General features: G+C 37.3%; 1 protein-coding gene across 1 annotated transcript; it reads right to left on the bottom strand.

Annotated features, from left to right (window-relative positions):
* Nucleotides 1–1,067: 1,067 nt before the first annotated feature.
* Nucleotides 1,068–14,537, bottom strand: plk3 (polo-like kinase 3 (Drosophila)). The gene is made up of 15 exons (XM_067453464.1): nt 14,227–14,537; nt 11,210–11,317; nt 10,734–10,850; nt 10,527–10,656; nt 9,969–10,056; nt 9,795–9,890; nt 8,720–8,918; nt 8,495–8,621; nt 7,901–8,013; nt 7,021–7,138; nt 5,894–5,977; nt 5,252–5,414; nt 4,981–5,110; nt 3,957–4,070; nt 1,068–2,233 (listed from the first exon to the last, which is right to left on the bottom strand). Exons 1-15 carry the CDS (start codon nt 14,425–14,427, stop codon nt 2,036–2,038), a joined length of 1,986 nt encoding a protein of 661 aa, XP_067309565.1. The 5' UTR covers nt 14,428–14,537; the 3' UTR covers nt 1,068–2,035.
* Between the last annotated feature and the right edge of the window lie 2,982 nt (nt 14,538–17,519).

The raw sequence follows: 17,519 nt of genomic DNA on the forward strand, positions 1-17,519 counted from the left end.
AGGCCTGGCTCTCAGTCTCCGCTCTAATTCATCCCAAAGCTGTTCTATCGGGTTGAGCTCAGGACTCTGTGCAGGCCAGTCCAGTTCCTCCACACCAAACTCCTCATCCATGTCTTTATGGAGCGACGCTTGGACAGGGACGTCATGCTGGGACAGGAAGGGGCCGTCCACAAACTGATCCCACAAAGATGGGAGCATGAAATTGTCCAAAATGTCTTGCGGAAGCATTAAGAGTTCCTTTCACTGGAACTAAGGGGCCAAAACCTGAAAAACAACCCACCCCATAATCCCCCCTCCACCAAACTTTACACCTGGCACACTGCAGTCAGGCAAGTCCGGTTCTCCTGGCGATCGCCAAACCCAGACTCGTCCATGGGATTGTCAGACTGAAGCGTGATTGGTCGCTCAGAGAACACGTCTCACTGCTCTAGAGTCCAGTGGCGGCTGCTTTACTCCACTGCATCCCACGCTTTGCATTGCTCTTGGTGATGTAAGGCTTGGATGAGCTGCTCGGCCATGGAAACCCATTCCATGAAGCTCTCTCCGCTGTTCTTGAGCTCATCTGAAGGCCACAGAAGTCTGGAGGTCTGGAGCTGTTGACTCTGCAGAAAGTTGGTGACTTCTGCGCACTGTGACCCTCAGCATGCGCTGACCCCGCTCTGGGATTGAACACTTCGTGGCTGAGTTGCTGTTGTTCCCAATGGCTTCCACTTTGTTATAATCGCACTAACAGCTGAGATAGAAATGTCAGGAATGGACTTATTGCACAGGTGGCAGCCTATCACGGCCCCACGCTTGAGTTCACTGAGCTCCTGAGAGCGACCCATTCTTTCACTAATGTGTGTAGAAGCGTCTGCAGGCCGAGAGCTGGAGTTATACACCTGTGGCCATGAAGAGACTGAACACCTGAACTCGGAGATCCGGAGGAGCGGCACAATACTTTGCCAATATAGTATAGATATAAACTGCATTTCGTTGCCTTGTACCTGTACTTGTGTAATGACAATAAAGTTGAATCTAATCTAAACATTGTTTTTCAACTAAATCATGAGAGACACTGAACACAGTTATATTTTCAATAAACTTTAATCCCCCCACTCTCCCAATACATAAAAAGTGATCATACTGAACATTTCCCAGTGTTGACACCGTACAATTATGTTACATCAATAAATAAAAAACTATAAATAAAAAAATAAATAGAACACGTGCCACAATTAATTAATAATACTAGTTAGGATTTGTCTGAGAGGGTAATGGCTTTCACAATGTTGGTATTCTAAACACATCACTTACAGCCATGGTCACAGTTTTGAGGACATTATGATTACTTATGATGGTAAACAAAGCTGGAGGCACACTGAATACAGTCTTTTCCCCTCTCAAGTACAGACATTAAGGATATAATAACTTTTAAGAGCAAAAAGCTTATATCAGGTGTGCATTTTGTAGTGTTTCTTCCCCCACTCCTGCCTAATTTGCTTGGAAAACTGAATATGAAGACTCAATATAAAGCCCGTCTCATTCCCTTTGTGACTTAAGCTTGAGATTCAGGGCTATTATTGCACAGAGGAATCCATCAGAAAGGCACTTTAGTCACTCCGAACTGCTCCTCCATGAATTACGGTTCCACCTCAGCCATCTTTAAAACCATCTCTTTAAAAGAATAACCATTTGGTGTGCGTAGCTCTTCTTATTTGTGTACTATTTAGTGAAATAAAAGTCTTCTTTTAAAATAAAAAAAAAAAGTCATCTGCACTTCAGTCCAGCTAAAAATTGAAATAATAAAAAGAACAGGCTCAAATGTTGGTTGTGCACACTGTGAATGAAGCTGGTAGTGTGATACTGTCGGTGTAGGCTCAGTCGCAAGAATAAAAAAAGAAAACGAAACAAAAAAATAGTGCACCATAGTTCAAAGAGGCAATGACCAAAGACAGGAGATCTTCGTGGCAACTTCTCCTGATTTCTCTTCATCATAGTCCTTTGCTTCCCAAATGGAAGCGTAAGCAGCAAACTGAAGCAGAGCATCGGGTCATTAAGCGTTGGTGTAGTGCTGGAGAAGCTGGACCACATAATGAAGCCGATTTTTGAGCTCCGATGAACAGCCCCATTCGGAAAGCACGCTCAGAGGATAGGAGCAGGAAACGCGCTCCTTACTGATGTAGGTCAGGAGATACGACGAGTCTGAGGCCTTGCACAGGATGATCTTTGTGTGGTCTGTGTAAAAGTTAACCTGGGAAAAGAGCAGAGGGAGACGTTACGAAACGGCATTAGGCCTGTCAACAAAACTACTTTTTGTGTTGCGAGAATCGTCCCAGAAATAATTGCGATAAACGATATTATCATTTTATGCCACTGAATATATAATCCTAATATAACAAGTAAGTAGACCTACACACTTTCAAATGACAACCTTTTAATTCTTTAGATCATCAAAATTAAGGGTAAAAAAATATATTATCCTTTTAAAAAAAAATAAAAACGGAATAACTAGAAAATAACCATTTTATCCTCGTGAAAGGGCTTTAAAAGGAACACTCCACTTTTTTTTAAAAAATGGCTCATTTTCCAAGACCCTCAGGGTTAAACATCAACGTTTTTGAATCCATTCAGCCGATCTCTGTATCTGGAGCTTTTAGCAGAGCTTAGCATACATCATTGAATCGGATTAGACCGTTAGCGTCGCACTCCAAAAAATTACCAGAGACTGTCAATATTTTCCTATTTAAAACTTGACTCTTCTGTAGTTACATCGTGTACCAAGACCAACGGAAAATGAAAAGTTGCGTGTTTTTTTTTTTAGACCGATATAACCAGATATTATTTTCTGCGTAATATCACTGCGCCGCTGCACTCATGGTACGGCCGCAAAGTTCCCTGATTATTACGCAGGATTGAGAGAATAGATCCTCTCTATAATCGCTCTAAAAATCTACTTTTCTTTTTCCGTTAGTCTTAGTACACGATGTAACTACAGAATAGTCAAGTTTTAAATAGGACAAATATTATCTTTGCACAAAGTCTTTGGTAATGTTTGAGCCTGATGCTAACGGTCTAATCTGATTCAATGATCTATGCTAAGCTATGCTAAAAGTGCTAACGCCAGATACAGACATCGGCTGTATCCGCGACTGTTTAATGCTAAGGAACTTGGAAAATGAGCCTATTTTCAAAAAGTGGAGCATTCCTTTAAGACTCGTCATTCTGCGGTGACGTTTATCGTGCATCGGAACGAGTCCATTTGGGTTTATTCTTCCAGACTGTCAATTATACACCATAACGCCTCGAATGAGTCTTTTCACCTGTGGATAAACGCTCTGTGTGTGAAGGAAATGAGAACCGCTTTCGCCTCAGTCACGGAAAACATACAGAATGGCCGCACAACCCAGTGAAATGTTGGTGACATTCATTATCATGTAAACTTAATGGCCGATATATTGCATCACAAAAAAATATTGAGGTCATGTACACATATTGTGCGATAAAGCGATTATTGTGATAGGCCTACACTGCAAAAAATGCTTTTCCTACTTAGTATTTTTGTCTTGTTTCTAGTCCAAATACCTAAAAATTCTTACATTAAGAAACATTTACTAGACAAGCACGAATTATTGTCTTGCTTTGGGGGGAAAACACTTAAAACTAAGTTTTTACTTAAAATAAGCAAAAAAATCAGTGGGGCAAGTAAAGTAATCTTGTTTTCTGTTTGAATTAAGATTATTTTTCTCACCCCATTGGCAGATTATTTATCTTATTTTAAGCTAAAACTCTCTTCATTGAGTTATTTTTCCCAAAACAAGACAATTACTTTCGCTTGTCTAGTAAATACTTCTTGTTTTAACAGTTTTTAGATATTTGGACTAGAAACTAGACAAAAATACTGAGGAAGAAGAGCATTTTTTGCGGTGTAAACGGCATCGGCCAAACATGAATCTGTGGTTCCAGGTGAGACGCACCTGTAGGGTCCGGTTGTCGAAGAGCATGAGTAAGGCATGATCTGTTTTAATCCACTGCAGCAGTAATGGAGACGAGCTCGCAGACGGCTGCTTCTCACACTGCACATCTCCACCCTACAACACACAACACAACACAACTTTAGGACAAATGAAAAAACTACACAACCATCTAAACTTACAAAGTAGTTTAATTTTATTCAGATTGGTTATTGAATATTAATCATTTAAATATTAATCTAAAATATTTTTATATAATACAATTTAAAAGACTAGTGCCAAACATCAGTTTAATTTATTTTAGAAAAAGCCATTTCAAATATCATTTAAAAAATATGGTTATAGAAATATTTAAATATATATATATATATATATATATATATATATATATATATATATATATATATATATATATATATATATATATATATATATATATATATATATATATATATATATATATATATATATATATATATATATATATAAAATACAATCTGTAAAAGGTTAGAGCTGTTTAATTTATTTTACAAAACAAACTTCAAATAACATTATCATGCAAAATATGTTATCTTGGATTATCTTCCACTTTAAATGTTTAAATTATCGATTTGAAGCAAAAAAAAAGGTATACAAATTATACTAATATAAATACTATACATTTTTTTAGAACTAGTTGTATTTTATAAACTTAAACATGCTTGTATAAATATTACATTTATTAGATTTGAGGACCAAAAAAATAATAATCATGTAATATTATAAATATAATATTATAAAATAAATGTATACATCTACATATTTAGAAAGAGTTGTATTTTACAATTTATTTATAAATTATGGTTATGTAAATATTTATATTTAATTATTTAAATACTATTTTAAAATATTATAATACAATTTAAAAGGTTAGTGCCAAACTTAAGTTTAAATTATTTTAGAAAAGCTATTTAATATGATCATTTTTAAATGTTATCTTTGATGTTCCACTTTAAGTGTTTAAATTATGGCCAGTTTGGGGACTCGCCTCCATCAGATTTTGCTCCATATAATTGGCCATCAGATCCACGATGTGTTTCTGATTCTGCAGCTTTTCTGGTAAAGCGTCCGCCGGAAAGCTAAAGTGCTTGTTGTTTGTCAGACAGTAATGTACAGTCCTGCGGAAAAACAGGAATAAAGGACAGTTAGCATTTCACAAATAAAGCATTGTGGGGACTTTATAAAGGGTAAAGCACTCTGCGGGTCAATCAGAGCTCAAAGCGGAGGCGAATTAGAGGACAGAAAGCAGGCGGACGAACCTCCTCTGGTCAGACAGGCTCAGATGAGTTCCTTCATTGAAGAGGACACCAACATTATGATTGGACAGCTGGTAACCAAAGCCGTATTTGTTGGAGTAGTCGACCCACTTGGTTACCCAGATAAAAGGCTTGGTTTTAGAAAGGCAGGGCGGGTTTCGTGAAGCTGGAAGAGGGAAGCACAATATTTGAGCACATGATCAATGGCTTTAGAGTAAACCTTAAACGGCCAAAAAATGCTTTTCTTACTTCCTATTTTTGTCTTGCTTCTAGTCTAAATATCTAAAAATGATTACATTAGGAAACTTTACTAGACAAGTAAAAAATGACATCTTGTTTTGGGGAAAAATAACTCAAAATGAAGAGTTTTTGCTTAAAATAAGCTAAATAATCTGCCGATGGGGTGAGAAAAATAATGTTGTTTTAAGATTATTTTTCTCACCCCATTGGCAGATTATTTATCTTATTTTAAGCAAAAACTCTCTTCATTTTGAGTTATTTTTTCCAAAACAAGACAATTACTTTTGCTTGTCTAGTAAATACTTCTTGTTTTAAGAATTTTTAGATGTTTGGACTAGAAACAAGACAAAAATACTGAGGAAGAAGAGCATTTTTAGCAGTGTGAACACCTCGGTGTGAACAAACCTGTTGGCATGGAAGACAAGCATCCGTTCAGAACCTTCATGGCCGATTCGGCTACAGCCGCAGGGGTCGGGATATCATCACAAGCTGAGGGGAAATGGGAAGAAGAAATCAATTATTAATGGCCAGAAATGCAATCTTATGGCAAAACTAAATTCAGCATTGTTACTGTGTGACAATCCTTCAGAAATCCTTTCACAGGTCATATTGCATGGATTTTTTTATTTTATTATTTCATAATGTTTCCTGAGGTGTACTTTTATAGTTAGTATGGTTTTTACATCAAATTTTATTTCATAATTTAGAAATAAAAGGCTTTTTTTCTATACTGATATTAGCCCTCTGGCTGGAATGCTCTGCTAAAGGGGCGTGTCTGCTGCGAGTCTCCAGTGAAAACACCCACTGTTGTGATTGGCTGACATATTTGAATTTGAAATGAGATTATGTGGCGGAGGGGGCGTGGCTTAGTGAGGGGGCGTGACTTAGTGAGGCATTTTCTCAAAGGCAGACAAAGACAGCCAGAACTCTCTTTACGCCAATCAACATTTCTAGCCGCTTGGTGACAATATTCAGGCACGGAGAACTCATAATAATGTTGAAAACCCTCATAAGATTAAAATGTCATGCCAACCTTTAATATGCTAACTCGATGCATTCATTATCAATGGGGGCACTAAAATTATGATCCAAGTTATTCAACTAAATATACAAATAAAATTAATTCATTTGGTCATATTTAATATAATAAACTATAATATTGATCTGCCATCATTGTCTCTCTATGATAAATTAAAATAAGCTGATAACATCACTGTTTACTCCAGAACGACTGTACAGCCAAATCTAATTCTGCTGCAGTATTGTCCTGTTTAACACTGAAGCTGCTCTGACACAATCGGCACTGGAGAAGAGCGATAGAAATAAAGATGATTGATTGAATGTTGAAAACTATTTTGCTAAATTTTTTTAAATACTGAACTTTAGGTAACTAGACAAGTGTAAAAATGACACATTGCTACTAAAAATTGAATTAGGCCAGGATGTTTTTGGACAAACTTCTTTTGGAAAGCTGGCTCTGAAAACCCGAGGGGTCGAGTCTGAAATAGACCCAAAGCTGGGACTGAGCTTACCATCAGTGCTGCTGGCCACGGTGCCTTTAAAGGAGCGCGATGCAGACTTCCGGGACTCCTCCTCAGCCGGAGTATCCAGAGGACCAGAACTCGCCAGCTGAACCGTGGGAGAAGTGGCCTAAATATACCAAAGAGGAAAACCACAATCATAAGGGCTTCCTTTATCCTCGGTTATAGCGTTAGATCAGCCAAAAGTGTACATTGTGTGATTAATTCCTCCTGTGGTTGGCCAGCCGTCAGACCTCCGTTCATCTACACACACAGATGAAGATGTTAGTGTTGAAATCCGATTCAAGACAAAGCTTCAAACCGTTATGAGTCAGTGAATCGATTCACTGACTCATAACGGTTCGAAGCGTTGTTCTGAAATCGGCCATCACTATATAAGTCGTTATTTAGTTGTTTAGGGCTATTCTGGCGTCTTCATCAATGATTGTAGAGCCGCTGTAGTGAGATGGGCTTTGTAACGACGTCTTTAGTGCCTTTATGGGTCTTGAGAGAGGAAATGACATTGGTGTCAATGAAGGCCTTTCTGAGCCATCGGATTTCAACACTAATATCTTCATCTGTGTGTGAAGATGAGCGGAGGGCTGACGGCTGGCCAACCACAGGAGGAATTAATCACACAATGTACACTTTTGGCTGATCTAACCCTTCACAGTGGACAATCGTCTGTTTGTCATGCGATTCATGTGCGAGGTATTATAAGACATTCAGCACAATAGCTGGACAACTGCACTGCATTATTCATCCCCGCCTTTTCAAAACACGTCCCCAGAGCCTATTTTTTCTATACTGCATGCACAGTGACGCAGCGACCATCATGAGTCACACACACTATTAATACACACCAATGCATATATAACTGTAAATGCATTACCTCATTGACTCCCATTGTCTTGTAGCTCATCTGCCGACCGATGGAGTGCTTCACCATGCCCGAAACCAGTTTGGAAATGTCATCTTTCTCCTCACAAGGGGTCTTCTCAACCGCTGCAATGATAGGCGTGGGTCAATAACAGTAGTGTTAACTTAGCTCACACTTGTCATGTCTGGTTGGATTAAAACGATTGCTCTGTTAGTGCGTCACAAAACGCGACGCTACAAGTCAGCTGATCTGATGACGCGGAAAGATCGGTGTATCCAAAACGAGTAGAGGGCAAAAGTGAAGCAACGAGGAGGTAAAGTGCCTCATCAATATTTGGTCCAAACACTACATGTTTCCAAAATGCTAGACCAAATGCACCAAACAAACTAAACTACAAGTGTGAACCCTAAAACTGATGTTTTAATTACTGATAAAGCGGAAATTAAAGTATTTGATGACACACTTACACCTCAATTAGAAAGGTGGCTTGGTAACTAGATTACTTTTAATGAAATACAAATAAATGAATGCTATATAGAAAATAACATTGAAATAACATTGTTCCAAACATCTCAAATAGAAAGAGTGGTTTGAATGGGTACATACCTTTAGATTTCTTCTTGCCAAAGAAGCTTTTAGCCATCTTGGTGAAGAACTTCTTGGCAGGGCTGGGAGGATTGAGCTCCGGCACCATCACACAGCTGCTGGGAGGGAGTTTCTCTGGAGTGAAGCCCTGAGGATTAGACGACTGGTTAAACAACAAACCAAGCGGCTCTTCATAATTCAGCTAAAAGTTTCACTGCATTTGGACACCGATTAAGGATGACCAACCTTTGTGAAGTACTCGTGGGCCAGGATCTGGTCCAGTGTAAGGCGGTCACAGGGGTTCTTCTGGAGGACTGCAGAGATCAGCTTCTGGGCCGCTGGAGCGAGGGATGGAGGAAGGCTGTAGCGCACTTCCTTAATACACTTGTAGGTTTCTTTCAAGTCTAAGGTTTCAAAGGGTGGATTCCCACATAGGAGTGTGTACCTAAATAGACAAGAAAAGAGCTTGTCATTAGTACTGTCACATCTGATGCAACATAAATCAAGCAGGGATTTTCCACTATAGAAATAAAGTCACTACAGAGAATTCCAATCTTTTTGGACAGACCTAAAACATGTATTCATTCATGCGTGCATGCATGCATTTATTTATTCATGCGTGCATGCATGCATTTATTTATTCATGCGTGCATGCGTGCATTTATTTATTCATGCGTGCATGCATGCATGTATGTATTTATTTATGAGTGCATGCATGCATGTATGTATTTATTTATGCGTGCATGCATGCATGCATGTATTTATTTATGCGTGCATGCATGCATGCATGCATGCATTTATGCATGCATGTATTTATTTACTTATGCGTGCATGCATGTATTTATTTCAAATTATTAGTAAAAATCCTTAAGGCTATTTCTGGTGAAGCAGTTTTACAAACATCCATTAAAGAACTTAAATGTTGCTCAGTGAAAAATATATTCCAAGAGAATCTGTTTTATAGACTAAGGGGTTTGACAAATTACATATTAGTTGAACATAATCGTTCAATAAAAACGAGTTAGTCTGGAATGAGCGATTCGGCATCTCGTGTGAACAGTCTGATCATGTCTACGCTCAAATATAAAATTCGCAAAACTTTATGGATTGGATTAACTTTGCATGCACGCTTTAAGAACATATTCAGATGTTCAAGGATCTCTGATCACAGTTAATAGTCATGTGACATGCAAGTAAACAAATACAAATTTGTATTTTTTGTAAGCGTTTTATTTAAGATCACAAACCCGCTGCAATAAAAGATAGGAAAACCCTAAGATAGGAAAACGCTAAGCAACAAAATAGTGTAGAGTAGACTTACATCACACAACCTAGCGACCAAACGTCCGACTCAGTGCCGTGTCCCTGTCGGTTTAAGACCTCTGGGGCCAGATAGTTCGGAGTGCCACAGATGGTCCTACAAAAAAAAGAGCATTTTACGTCAATCATCTGCATTTCTACAAAAGTTATTGAGGATAAAGGCAAGCAAACTCACTTCTTCCTCTGCTCGACGGTCTCCAGCTTTGCTGCCAGCCCGAAATCTCCTAATCTCAAATCCATGTTTTCATTCACAAAAAAGTTACCTGCCAAAATAAATTAAAGTATTGTTAAAATGAGCTTCATGGGCGTCATGACACACTACAAAAAAAATGCATTTCTTACTTAGTATTTTTGTTGTTTCTAGGGTAAATATCTAAAAATTCTTACATTAAGAAACATTTACTAGACAAGTTAAAACTATTGTCTTGTTTTGGGAAAAATTTACTCAAATTAAGAGAGTTTTTGCTTAAATTAGGCAGGAAGTAAAATAATCTTGTTTTCTGGTTGAATTAAGAATATTTTTCTCACCCCATTGGCAGATTATTCATCTTATTTTAAGCAAAATCTCTTAATTTAGATTTATTTTTTCCTAAAACAAGACAACTACTTTTGCTTGTCTAGTAAATACTTCTTGTTTTAAGACTTTTTAGATGTTTGTACTAGAAACAAGACAAAAATACTGAGTAAGAAGAGCATTTTTAAAGAGTAGGATTCAAGCGGTCAAACACAATACCTAGTTTGAGGTCTCTGTGGAGGATGCCTTTATTATGGAGGTATTTGAGCGCAGATATGATCTGTCTGAGGTAGTAACGTACTTCTGGATCCGTCAACGTATGTCTGGCTTTCCAAATGTGTGCCAGAGACTGAAAACACAGAGCATGGGATTAGAAGCACAGCCAAATGTGACCATTAGAGGTTCGTTCTTGGTAAAGCAACGCACCTTTCTGCTGCAGAGCTCAAGGAAGATGTAAATGTTGTCTTGGTCCTCAAAATGATGGGAGAACTTCACCACGTGCTTGTGTTGGAGGCTTTTGTGGAGCTCGATTTCATTAGTGATCTGTGGGACAGAAACGAGTAAACATTAGAGAGGAAGCTAGAGATGCACTGCAAAAAATGCGCGCGCACACACACACACACACACACACACACACACACACACACACACACACACACACACACACACACACACACACACACACACACACACACACACACACACACACACACACACACACACACACACACACACACACACACACACACACACACACACACACACACACACACACACACACACACACACACACACACACACACACACACACACACACACACACACACACACACACACACACACACACACACACACACACACACACACACACACACACACACACACACACACGGTATCTTTACCTTCTCTCTCTGGTGTGGCTTCGAGACTCTGCTTTGAGGAATGACTTTTACTGCATACATCTTGTTGTTGGCAAGATCCGTCATCTCATAACATCGTGCAAATCCACCCTAAAAACACAAAGCAAAGCCATCATATACACGCGAGCTCAACCTCCACATGATGATTATCTTCAGTGTTTGGTCTCAAAACTCAACGACTGTTGGAAAAACAACCGAGACAACATCTTTTGGAGATAACCAGCGTGTTTGATTCATATTTTCCACATGACTGATGTCAGCCATCTTATATATGGAGTTTAATTTGGTATTTTCAACCTGGAACTGATTTTAATTTAATTTAAAATACATTTCTACCAACCTCCTGGATATTCAGAGAAAATAAAATAAATACATTTCACTTTGGGAATTAAAAGAACAGGTCTTAATGATAGTGTAGCCAATGATGTGCCGTTTTTAAGTCACATGACATTTGAACGTCTCTTTCCCACCGTCCAGACGTTGCTCTAATAAACTCATCTCATCTCAAGAGGGATTTATTGCAGCATCTTTGATAAGTACATTACATATTTTAAATCACAAATCAACTTTGTCGAACATAGTTTTCCTGTAAATTGAGAAAATATCAATGTTTCTATATGGCGACGATGTGTACGCTAAAAATGCTGGGTTAAAAACAACCCAAGTTGGGTTGAAAATGGACAAACCCAGCGATTGGGTTATTTTAGCCTAGCAGGTTGGGTTAAATGTTTGACCCAACCTGCAGGAAGTTTTATTTATCCCAACTATTGTTTAAAAGTTACTGTATGGCTGGCTTAAAATGAACCCAAAATATGTTGGAAATTAAACGTCAGACAATTATAGAGGGTATACATATATTAATAAGCAATTTAATAAATGTTTATTGTTTAATTATTATTCATTTATCTTATTAATAATGTTCATTTGTTAAACATATGTTAATTCCCAACATACTTAATATCAAGCCAGCCAAACAGTAACTTCTAAACATTAGTTGGGTTAAATTAAACCACCCAGCAGGTTGGGTAAAACATTTAACCCAACTGTTGGGCTAAAACAACCCAATTGCTGGGTTTGTCCAGTTTCAACCCAACTTGGGTTGTTTTTAACCCAGCATTTTTTTTGCATTAAGTGGAACTGCAGTCATGTGTTCTCCATTGTGGTCTCCAGTTATTAATTTAAGGTGGATTTTTTTAATAAGATCTTGGGTAATTAATTTCTTCTTTTCAGAAGATGAAGTGATATTTTACAGAAAGGGCGATGAGTGATGAGAGTAAGGATGAGTTAGCCAAATTATAGGGATTCAAATCATAGGAATCTATTTATTTGTGGTTTCCAAGAGTCCTGAGTATATAAATATATCAATTTCTAAAAGAAACGTGCATTTAAATAAAAAAGAAAATCATAATTTTATAGAAAAACAACTTTTAACCATTTCCCATTGTGGTATAGCATAGACATTTGGCAACTTTTCCCTACGTGTTTTTCAGTTTGCATTTTAATGTAATAAAACCTAATTTGAACAAGTGTCTTTAATGGCCATCTTTACCCTTGGCACCACATATAAACGGTCATCCATTGTGCAAATGCTTTAATCAGAACAGAATTATGGCTGTTACCAAAAAAAGCAACATTCTTTGCTAGATAAATGTAAAACGAGCTGGTTTAGGTTACACACACCTCTCTCCTATCAAGGTCAACAAGTGCAGAAGCTGCTTTTCCATTTATCAGGAGACCAATAATGTAGGAAGGCAAAAAGGTTCATCAAAAATCTGCGTTATCGTTTACAATTATCTAACATGCAAAAAGGGCTTCTCCTCCACATATCTCAGGTCATTTTTGTCCCAATCTCTAGTCATTTCTGACCCTGGTCCAAACACATGTACAAAGGAATGACGCATTCTTTTCCCACTCGACCGACCCCTCCTTCCTTACAGCATCGCACAATGATGCGGCACTTTATGAACCGGGACTGATGAGGAGACTCCTAATCATTCATCTGATTAAACCAGCGGAAGGAAACCGTGCTCATTGGTTCCAGTGATCATGAGCAACGCAGCATCATTTCCACAGATGCCATGGCTCAGTCATTCCCCTTTTCCTGATCAATCGTGTTACACATCTAGTCTATCACAAAAATCCCAAAGATTGTCTTTGCATACAATCATAGTGACGACAACACTATGGGTTCTGGAAACGCAGACAGGGCGGACTGCGGTCTGGTGCACCCATGCATATCTCACAGCACTATGGCAAGCCAAACCTCACCGTTATCCACAAATTCTTGATATTAACAAGTAAATACTTGATATCTGTAAATACATTTTCACTAGTGAAATGTCACCATAGGCTGGCATTCAAATTCACTTCTTGAGATCAACAATTCAATTTTTACTGGTTAAAATATTAATTATTGATAACAATTGAATTGCTACTAGCAAAACAAATCTCATTTTTGATAACATGAATGTGATTGCTACTAGAAAGAAAGCAGTTCTAGATATCAGAAGTTATATTAATATCAGAAATGCTCATTTTTAATTTGAATGGCAGACTATGGAGAAATGTCATTAGTTGAAATGCAATTGTTGATATCAAGAAGTAGTATTTAACTAGTAAAAATGCCATTGTTGATATCACAAATTAAATTCTTAACATCAGAAATGCTATTTTTTTATTTGAATGGCAGACTATGGAGACATTCCACAAGTTGATAATAATAAATACATTTTATTTATTATGAACTTTATATTAAACAAAATCTCAATGTGCTAGTTGAAAGAATTCATTTTTTTACTTGTAAAAGTGTAATTATTGATATCAAGAATTCATATTTTAACTTGTAAAAGCGTAATTTTTACATCAAGAATTCGTAAACCGAATTAGTGATTGTGAAGCCGGCTTGCCATCGCGCAAGCCCCGATTCGATCCACGTTTGAGCCGCACATCAGGAAACAAATGCCATGATTCATTCAAACGTACACCTAAAAGAGTGTTACCTTTCCCAAAAGCTTTCCTTTACAGTACGACCTGCCCGTCTTTGCGTCCACCACCACCGGCGCGACCTCCGTCTTAACGTGCTCTGCTTTACTCCGGTTCGGTTTGGCGGCCGGTTGGACCGCTTGAGACGGTTTGAACAAATCCGGATTCATCGCTTCACAGCAAAGACGTTGCGCTGTGGTGAAACAAGCAGGATCCATTCATCAATATAGATCCTTTGCCCTAGAAAATAACCTCCGTATGTTAAGTCCCAAAGTCTGGCCAAGTTCTCTAACGGTAGTCCTGTGAATCAAACATACCCGCAGACCGGAGACCGACGGTATATAAACGGTTCGTGACGTCATGGGCAAAGGCGGGGCGAACGGCGGCGACGAATATGGCAAGCCCAAATCACATTTAATCCTTAAAACGAACTAGTGTCTGTTTTCATGCTACTAGTAGGCTACTTTTTTTTTTTTTAAATAGATCTTTTCTTTAGATACTAGTACATTTTTAAAAGATAATACCCAGCTAACACACGACGTAACAATTACGTAATTTATTCATACTTTTTGGTAATTTCATGACTTACCAACTGACAACGTAGTCTCAACGTCGCATGCCTGTAATTTCCTTACCATAAAATTACCTTCTCACAGCGTTGTCAGTACGATCTCTGAACTTCACAATATTACCAACAACGTTCCAGATACATACTCTACACGTAATATTTTGGTAATTTTATGACTACGTAACTACGTTGCATGCCTGTAATATTATTACCATTAAATTACCAAAACACAACATCGCCAGTAGTTATTCATTAGACACTAGTTCTTATTTTTTTAGACACTGGTACTTATTCAATAGACACCAGTAGCTACTTATTAATTAACTACGTATTATTAGAAAAATAGACACTATTAGGCCTACTTATCAATCAACGACTAGTACTTATTAGATAGACACTAGTACTTATTCAGTTGATACCTATTTATTAGATGCTAGTATTTATTCCTAATGTTACTAGTAATATATTCATAACATAAGATGAGTAAAAAAGCAGTTGCAACTAGTAAGATAAGAAATGTTACTATGGTTACAATTAAAAAATGAATGAGTACTAGTATCTAATAACTACTATCTAATTAATATGTACTATAGTCACCATTGGAATACATACTGATCAGAACTGAATAGTTGATATCTGAGTGACAGATCCCCATAGAAGTCATTGGCAAAACTTTAAAATGTATTACTAGTAACAAAAGAATAGTTAATAGTCACTATCGAAATAAGTAGTAAATAATGAATGAGTATTAGTATCTAAAAAATGTGTAAACTAGTGTCTAATGAATAAGTACTAGCCTTTTTCAAAAAGCTACTATCTAAAGAATAGGCACTACACTGTAAACAATATTATTGGTTTAACTTAAAAAAGTGTGTAGCCTGGTTGCCTGAAATTTAACTTAAAAATTTACCCTAAAGTTTATTGAACTTAAAAATTTGGGTTGATACAATGAAGGAAATTGGTTTGATAAATATAAACTCAAAATATTATTGTATCTGAACGACTAAAAAAATGATAAATCATTTGGCCTGTTTCGCTGAGTCATCACAAATAAAACACACAATTACCCAATATGCTTACAAAATCTTTTAATAATATTTCAATACAGGTTGTTGATTCTTAAAAATGTTCATTGTATTAACTCAAATTCTTAATTTCAATGAACTCAAAATTTTAAGGCAACCAGGTAACTTATACACACACACACACACACACACACACACACACACACACACACACACACACACACACACACACACACACACACACACACACACACACACACACACACACAATGTAGTAAGTACTTAGCATGAAAATAGATTAAAAAAATTTTAAGGATTAAATGTGAATACGGCTTGCCATAGACGTCTGGACAAACTCTACATCATTGGCTGGTGGAGATTCAATCAGAGATCAGAGACATGCGAAAGTGCTGAGGAAAAGTGAATGAAAGCCCACACGATCATCCAATCAAGGCGGACGCGATTATGCATCTCAGGATGACTTGCACTGGATGGGCTATTGACAGTTTCTGTTGTCCTCGCTTTAGGGGTTTTGTGCAAAACGACATGAAGTTTTCATATATGAACACGTATTTAGCATTATCAATTCAGCTTTGCATAATTTAACACTGGTCAAGTGTAAAATCATGCAATTCTGTGAGAGGTTTATTTCATAATTTCGTGTTATACTGCGTGCAAACAAAAAAAGAGTGTTTTACATTGTATCGTATTGCATCATAATGTGACATTCAGAGTTGAAAGCAGACATAGTAAAAATTGTATTGCATCTACACAGACTGTATTTACCATAGACTGTAATATATATATCTTAAGGAAGGTAGCCAAATTACGTCATTGTGGAATATACTGGAGTTAACTTTATAAAAACTCTTGGTTTCATGCGCCCCCTTGTGTCTTGATGAGTAAACTACAATGTTTTTTGCACATTATGTTCTCTAGAAAAGCTCCAGTGTCTGCCTTTTATTCAGGGACAGTCATAGATGAATGCCTTTGTCCATATAAGGGAGTTCCTGTAACGTCATAAATCATAAGGGGACTAATTTGGAAGCAAATTCCAGGTTTGGGCCCAAACACACAAACTATGTGCTCTTTTACTCTTTTAATCCTTATTTACCGTCTCATAGTTTGGAGTTTATTTAACATATGAGACCCTGGACCAAAATATAAGGGTCAATGTTGTGAAATTGAGATGTGTAGATGATCTGAAAGCTGAATTAATAATCTCTCCATTGATGTATGGTTTGTTAGGATAGGACAATATTTGAAAATCTGGAATCTGAGGGTGCAAAAACATCTAAATATTGAGAAAATCTCCTTTAAAGTTGTCCAAATGAAGTCCTTAGCAATGCATATTACTACTAATAATACATTTATGATATGAACATGTGCTAAATATCTTCATGGAGCATGATCTTAATATCCTGATGATTTTTTTTATAATAGAAAATTGAATACTTTTGGTTATTGCCACAAATGTACTCATGAGTTATGACTGGTTTTGTGCTCCAGGGTCATAACTTTCAATTTCTTAATGGAATTTATAGCCGAAAGCATCAGAACTGGACCACGGAGCAATGGAAGAAGGTGGCCTGGTCTGAGGAATCACGTGGTTCTTTTACATCACGTGGATGGCCGGGTGTGTGTGTGTGTATGTTTATAAATTCATTTACATTGTGTTTTACTATCCTTATGGGGACATTTGGCCCCCACAATGTAA

The sequence above is a fragment of the Pseudorasbora parva genome, chromosome 9 (genome assembly GCF_024679245.1).
Source record: "Pseudorasbora parva isolate DD20220531a chromosome 9, ASM2467924v1, whole genome shotgun sequence".
Lineage (NCBI taxonomy): Eukaryota > Metazoa > Chordata > Actinopteri > Cypriniformes > Gobionidae > Pseudorasbora > Pseudorasbora parva.

Bases quoted from the DNA above. Each gene is read 5' to 3' on its own strand.
- plk3 (XM_067453464.1), bottom strand. From the start codon at position 14,427: ATGGATCCTGCTTGTTTCACCACAGCGCAACGTCTTTGCTGTGAAGCG. The intron at 8,919-9,794 runs GTAAGTCTACTC...TTGTCTATTTAG, and splicing joins TGGTCGCTAGGTTGTGTGAT to GTACACACTCCTATGTGGGA. The intron at 4,071-4,980 runs GCGAGTCCCCAA...TGTGTGTTGTAG, and splicing joins TGGAGCAAAATCTGATGGAG to GGTGGAGATGTGCAGTGTGA.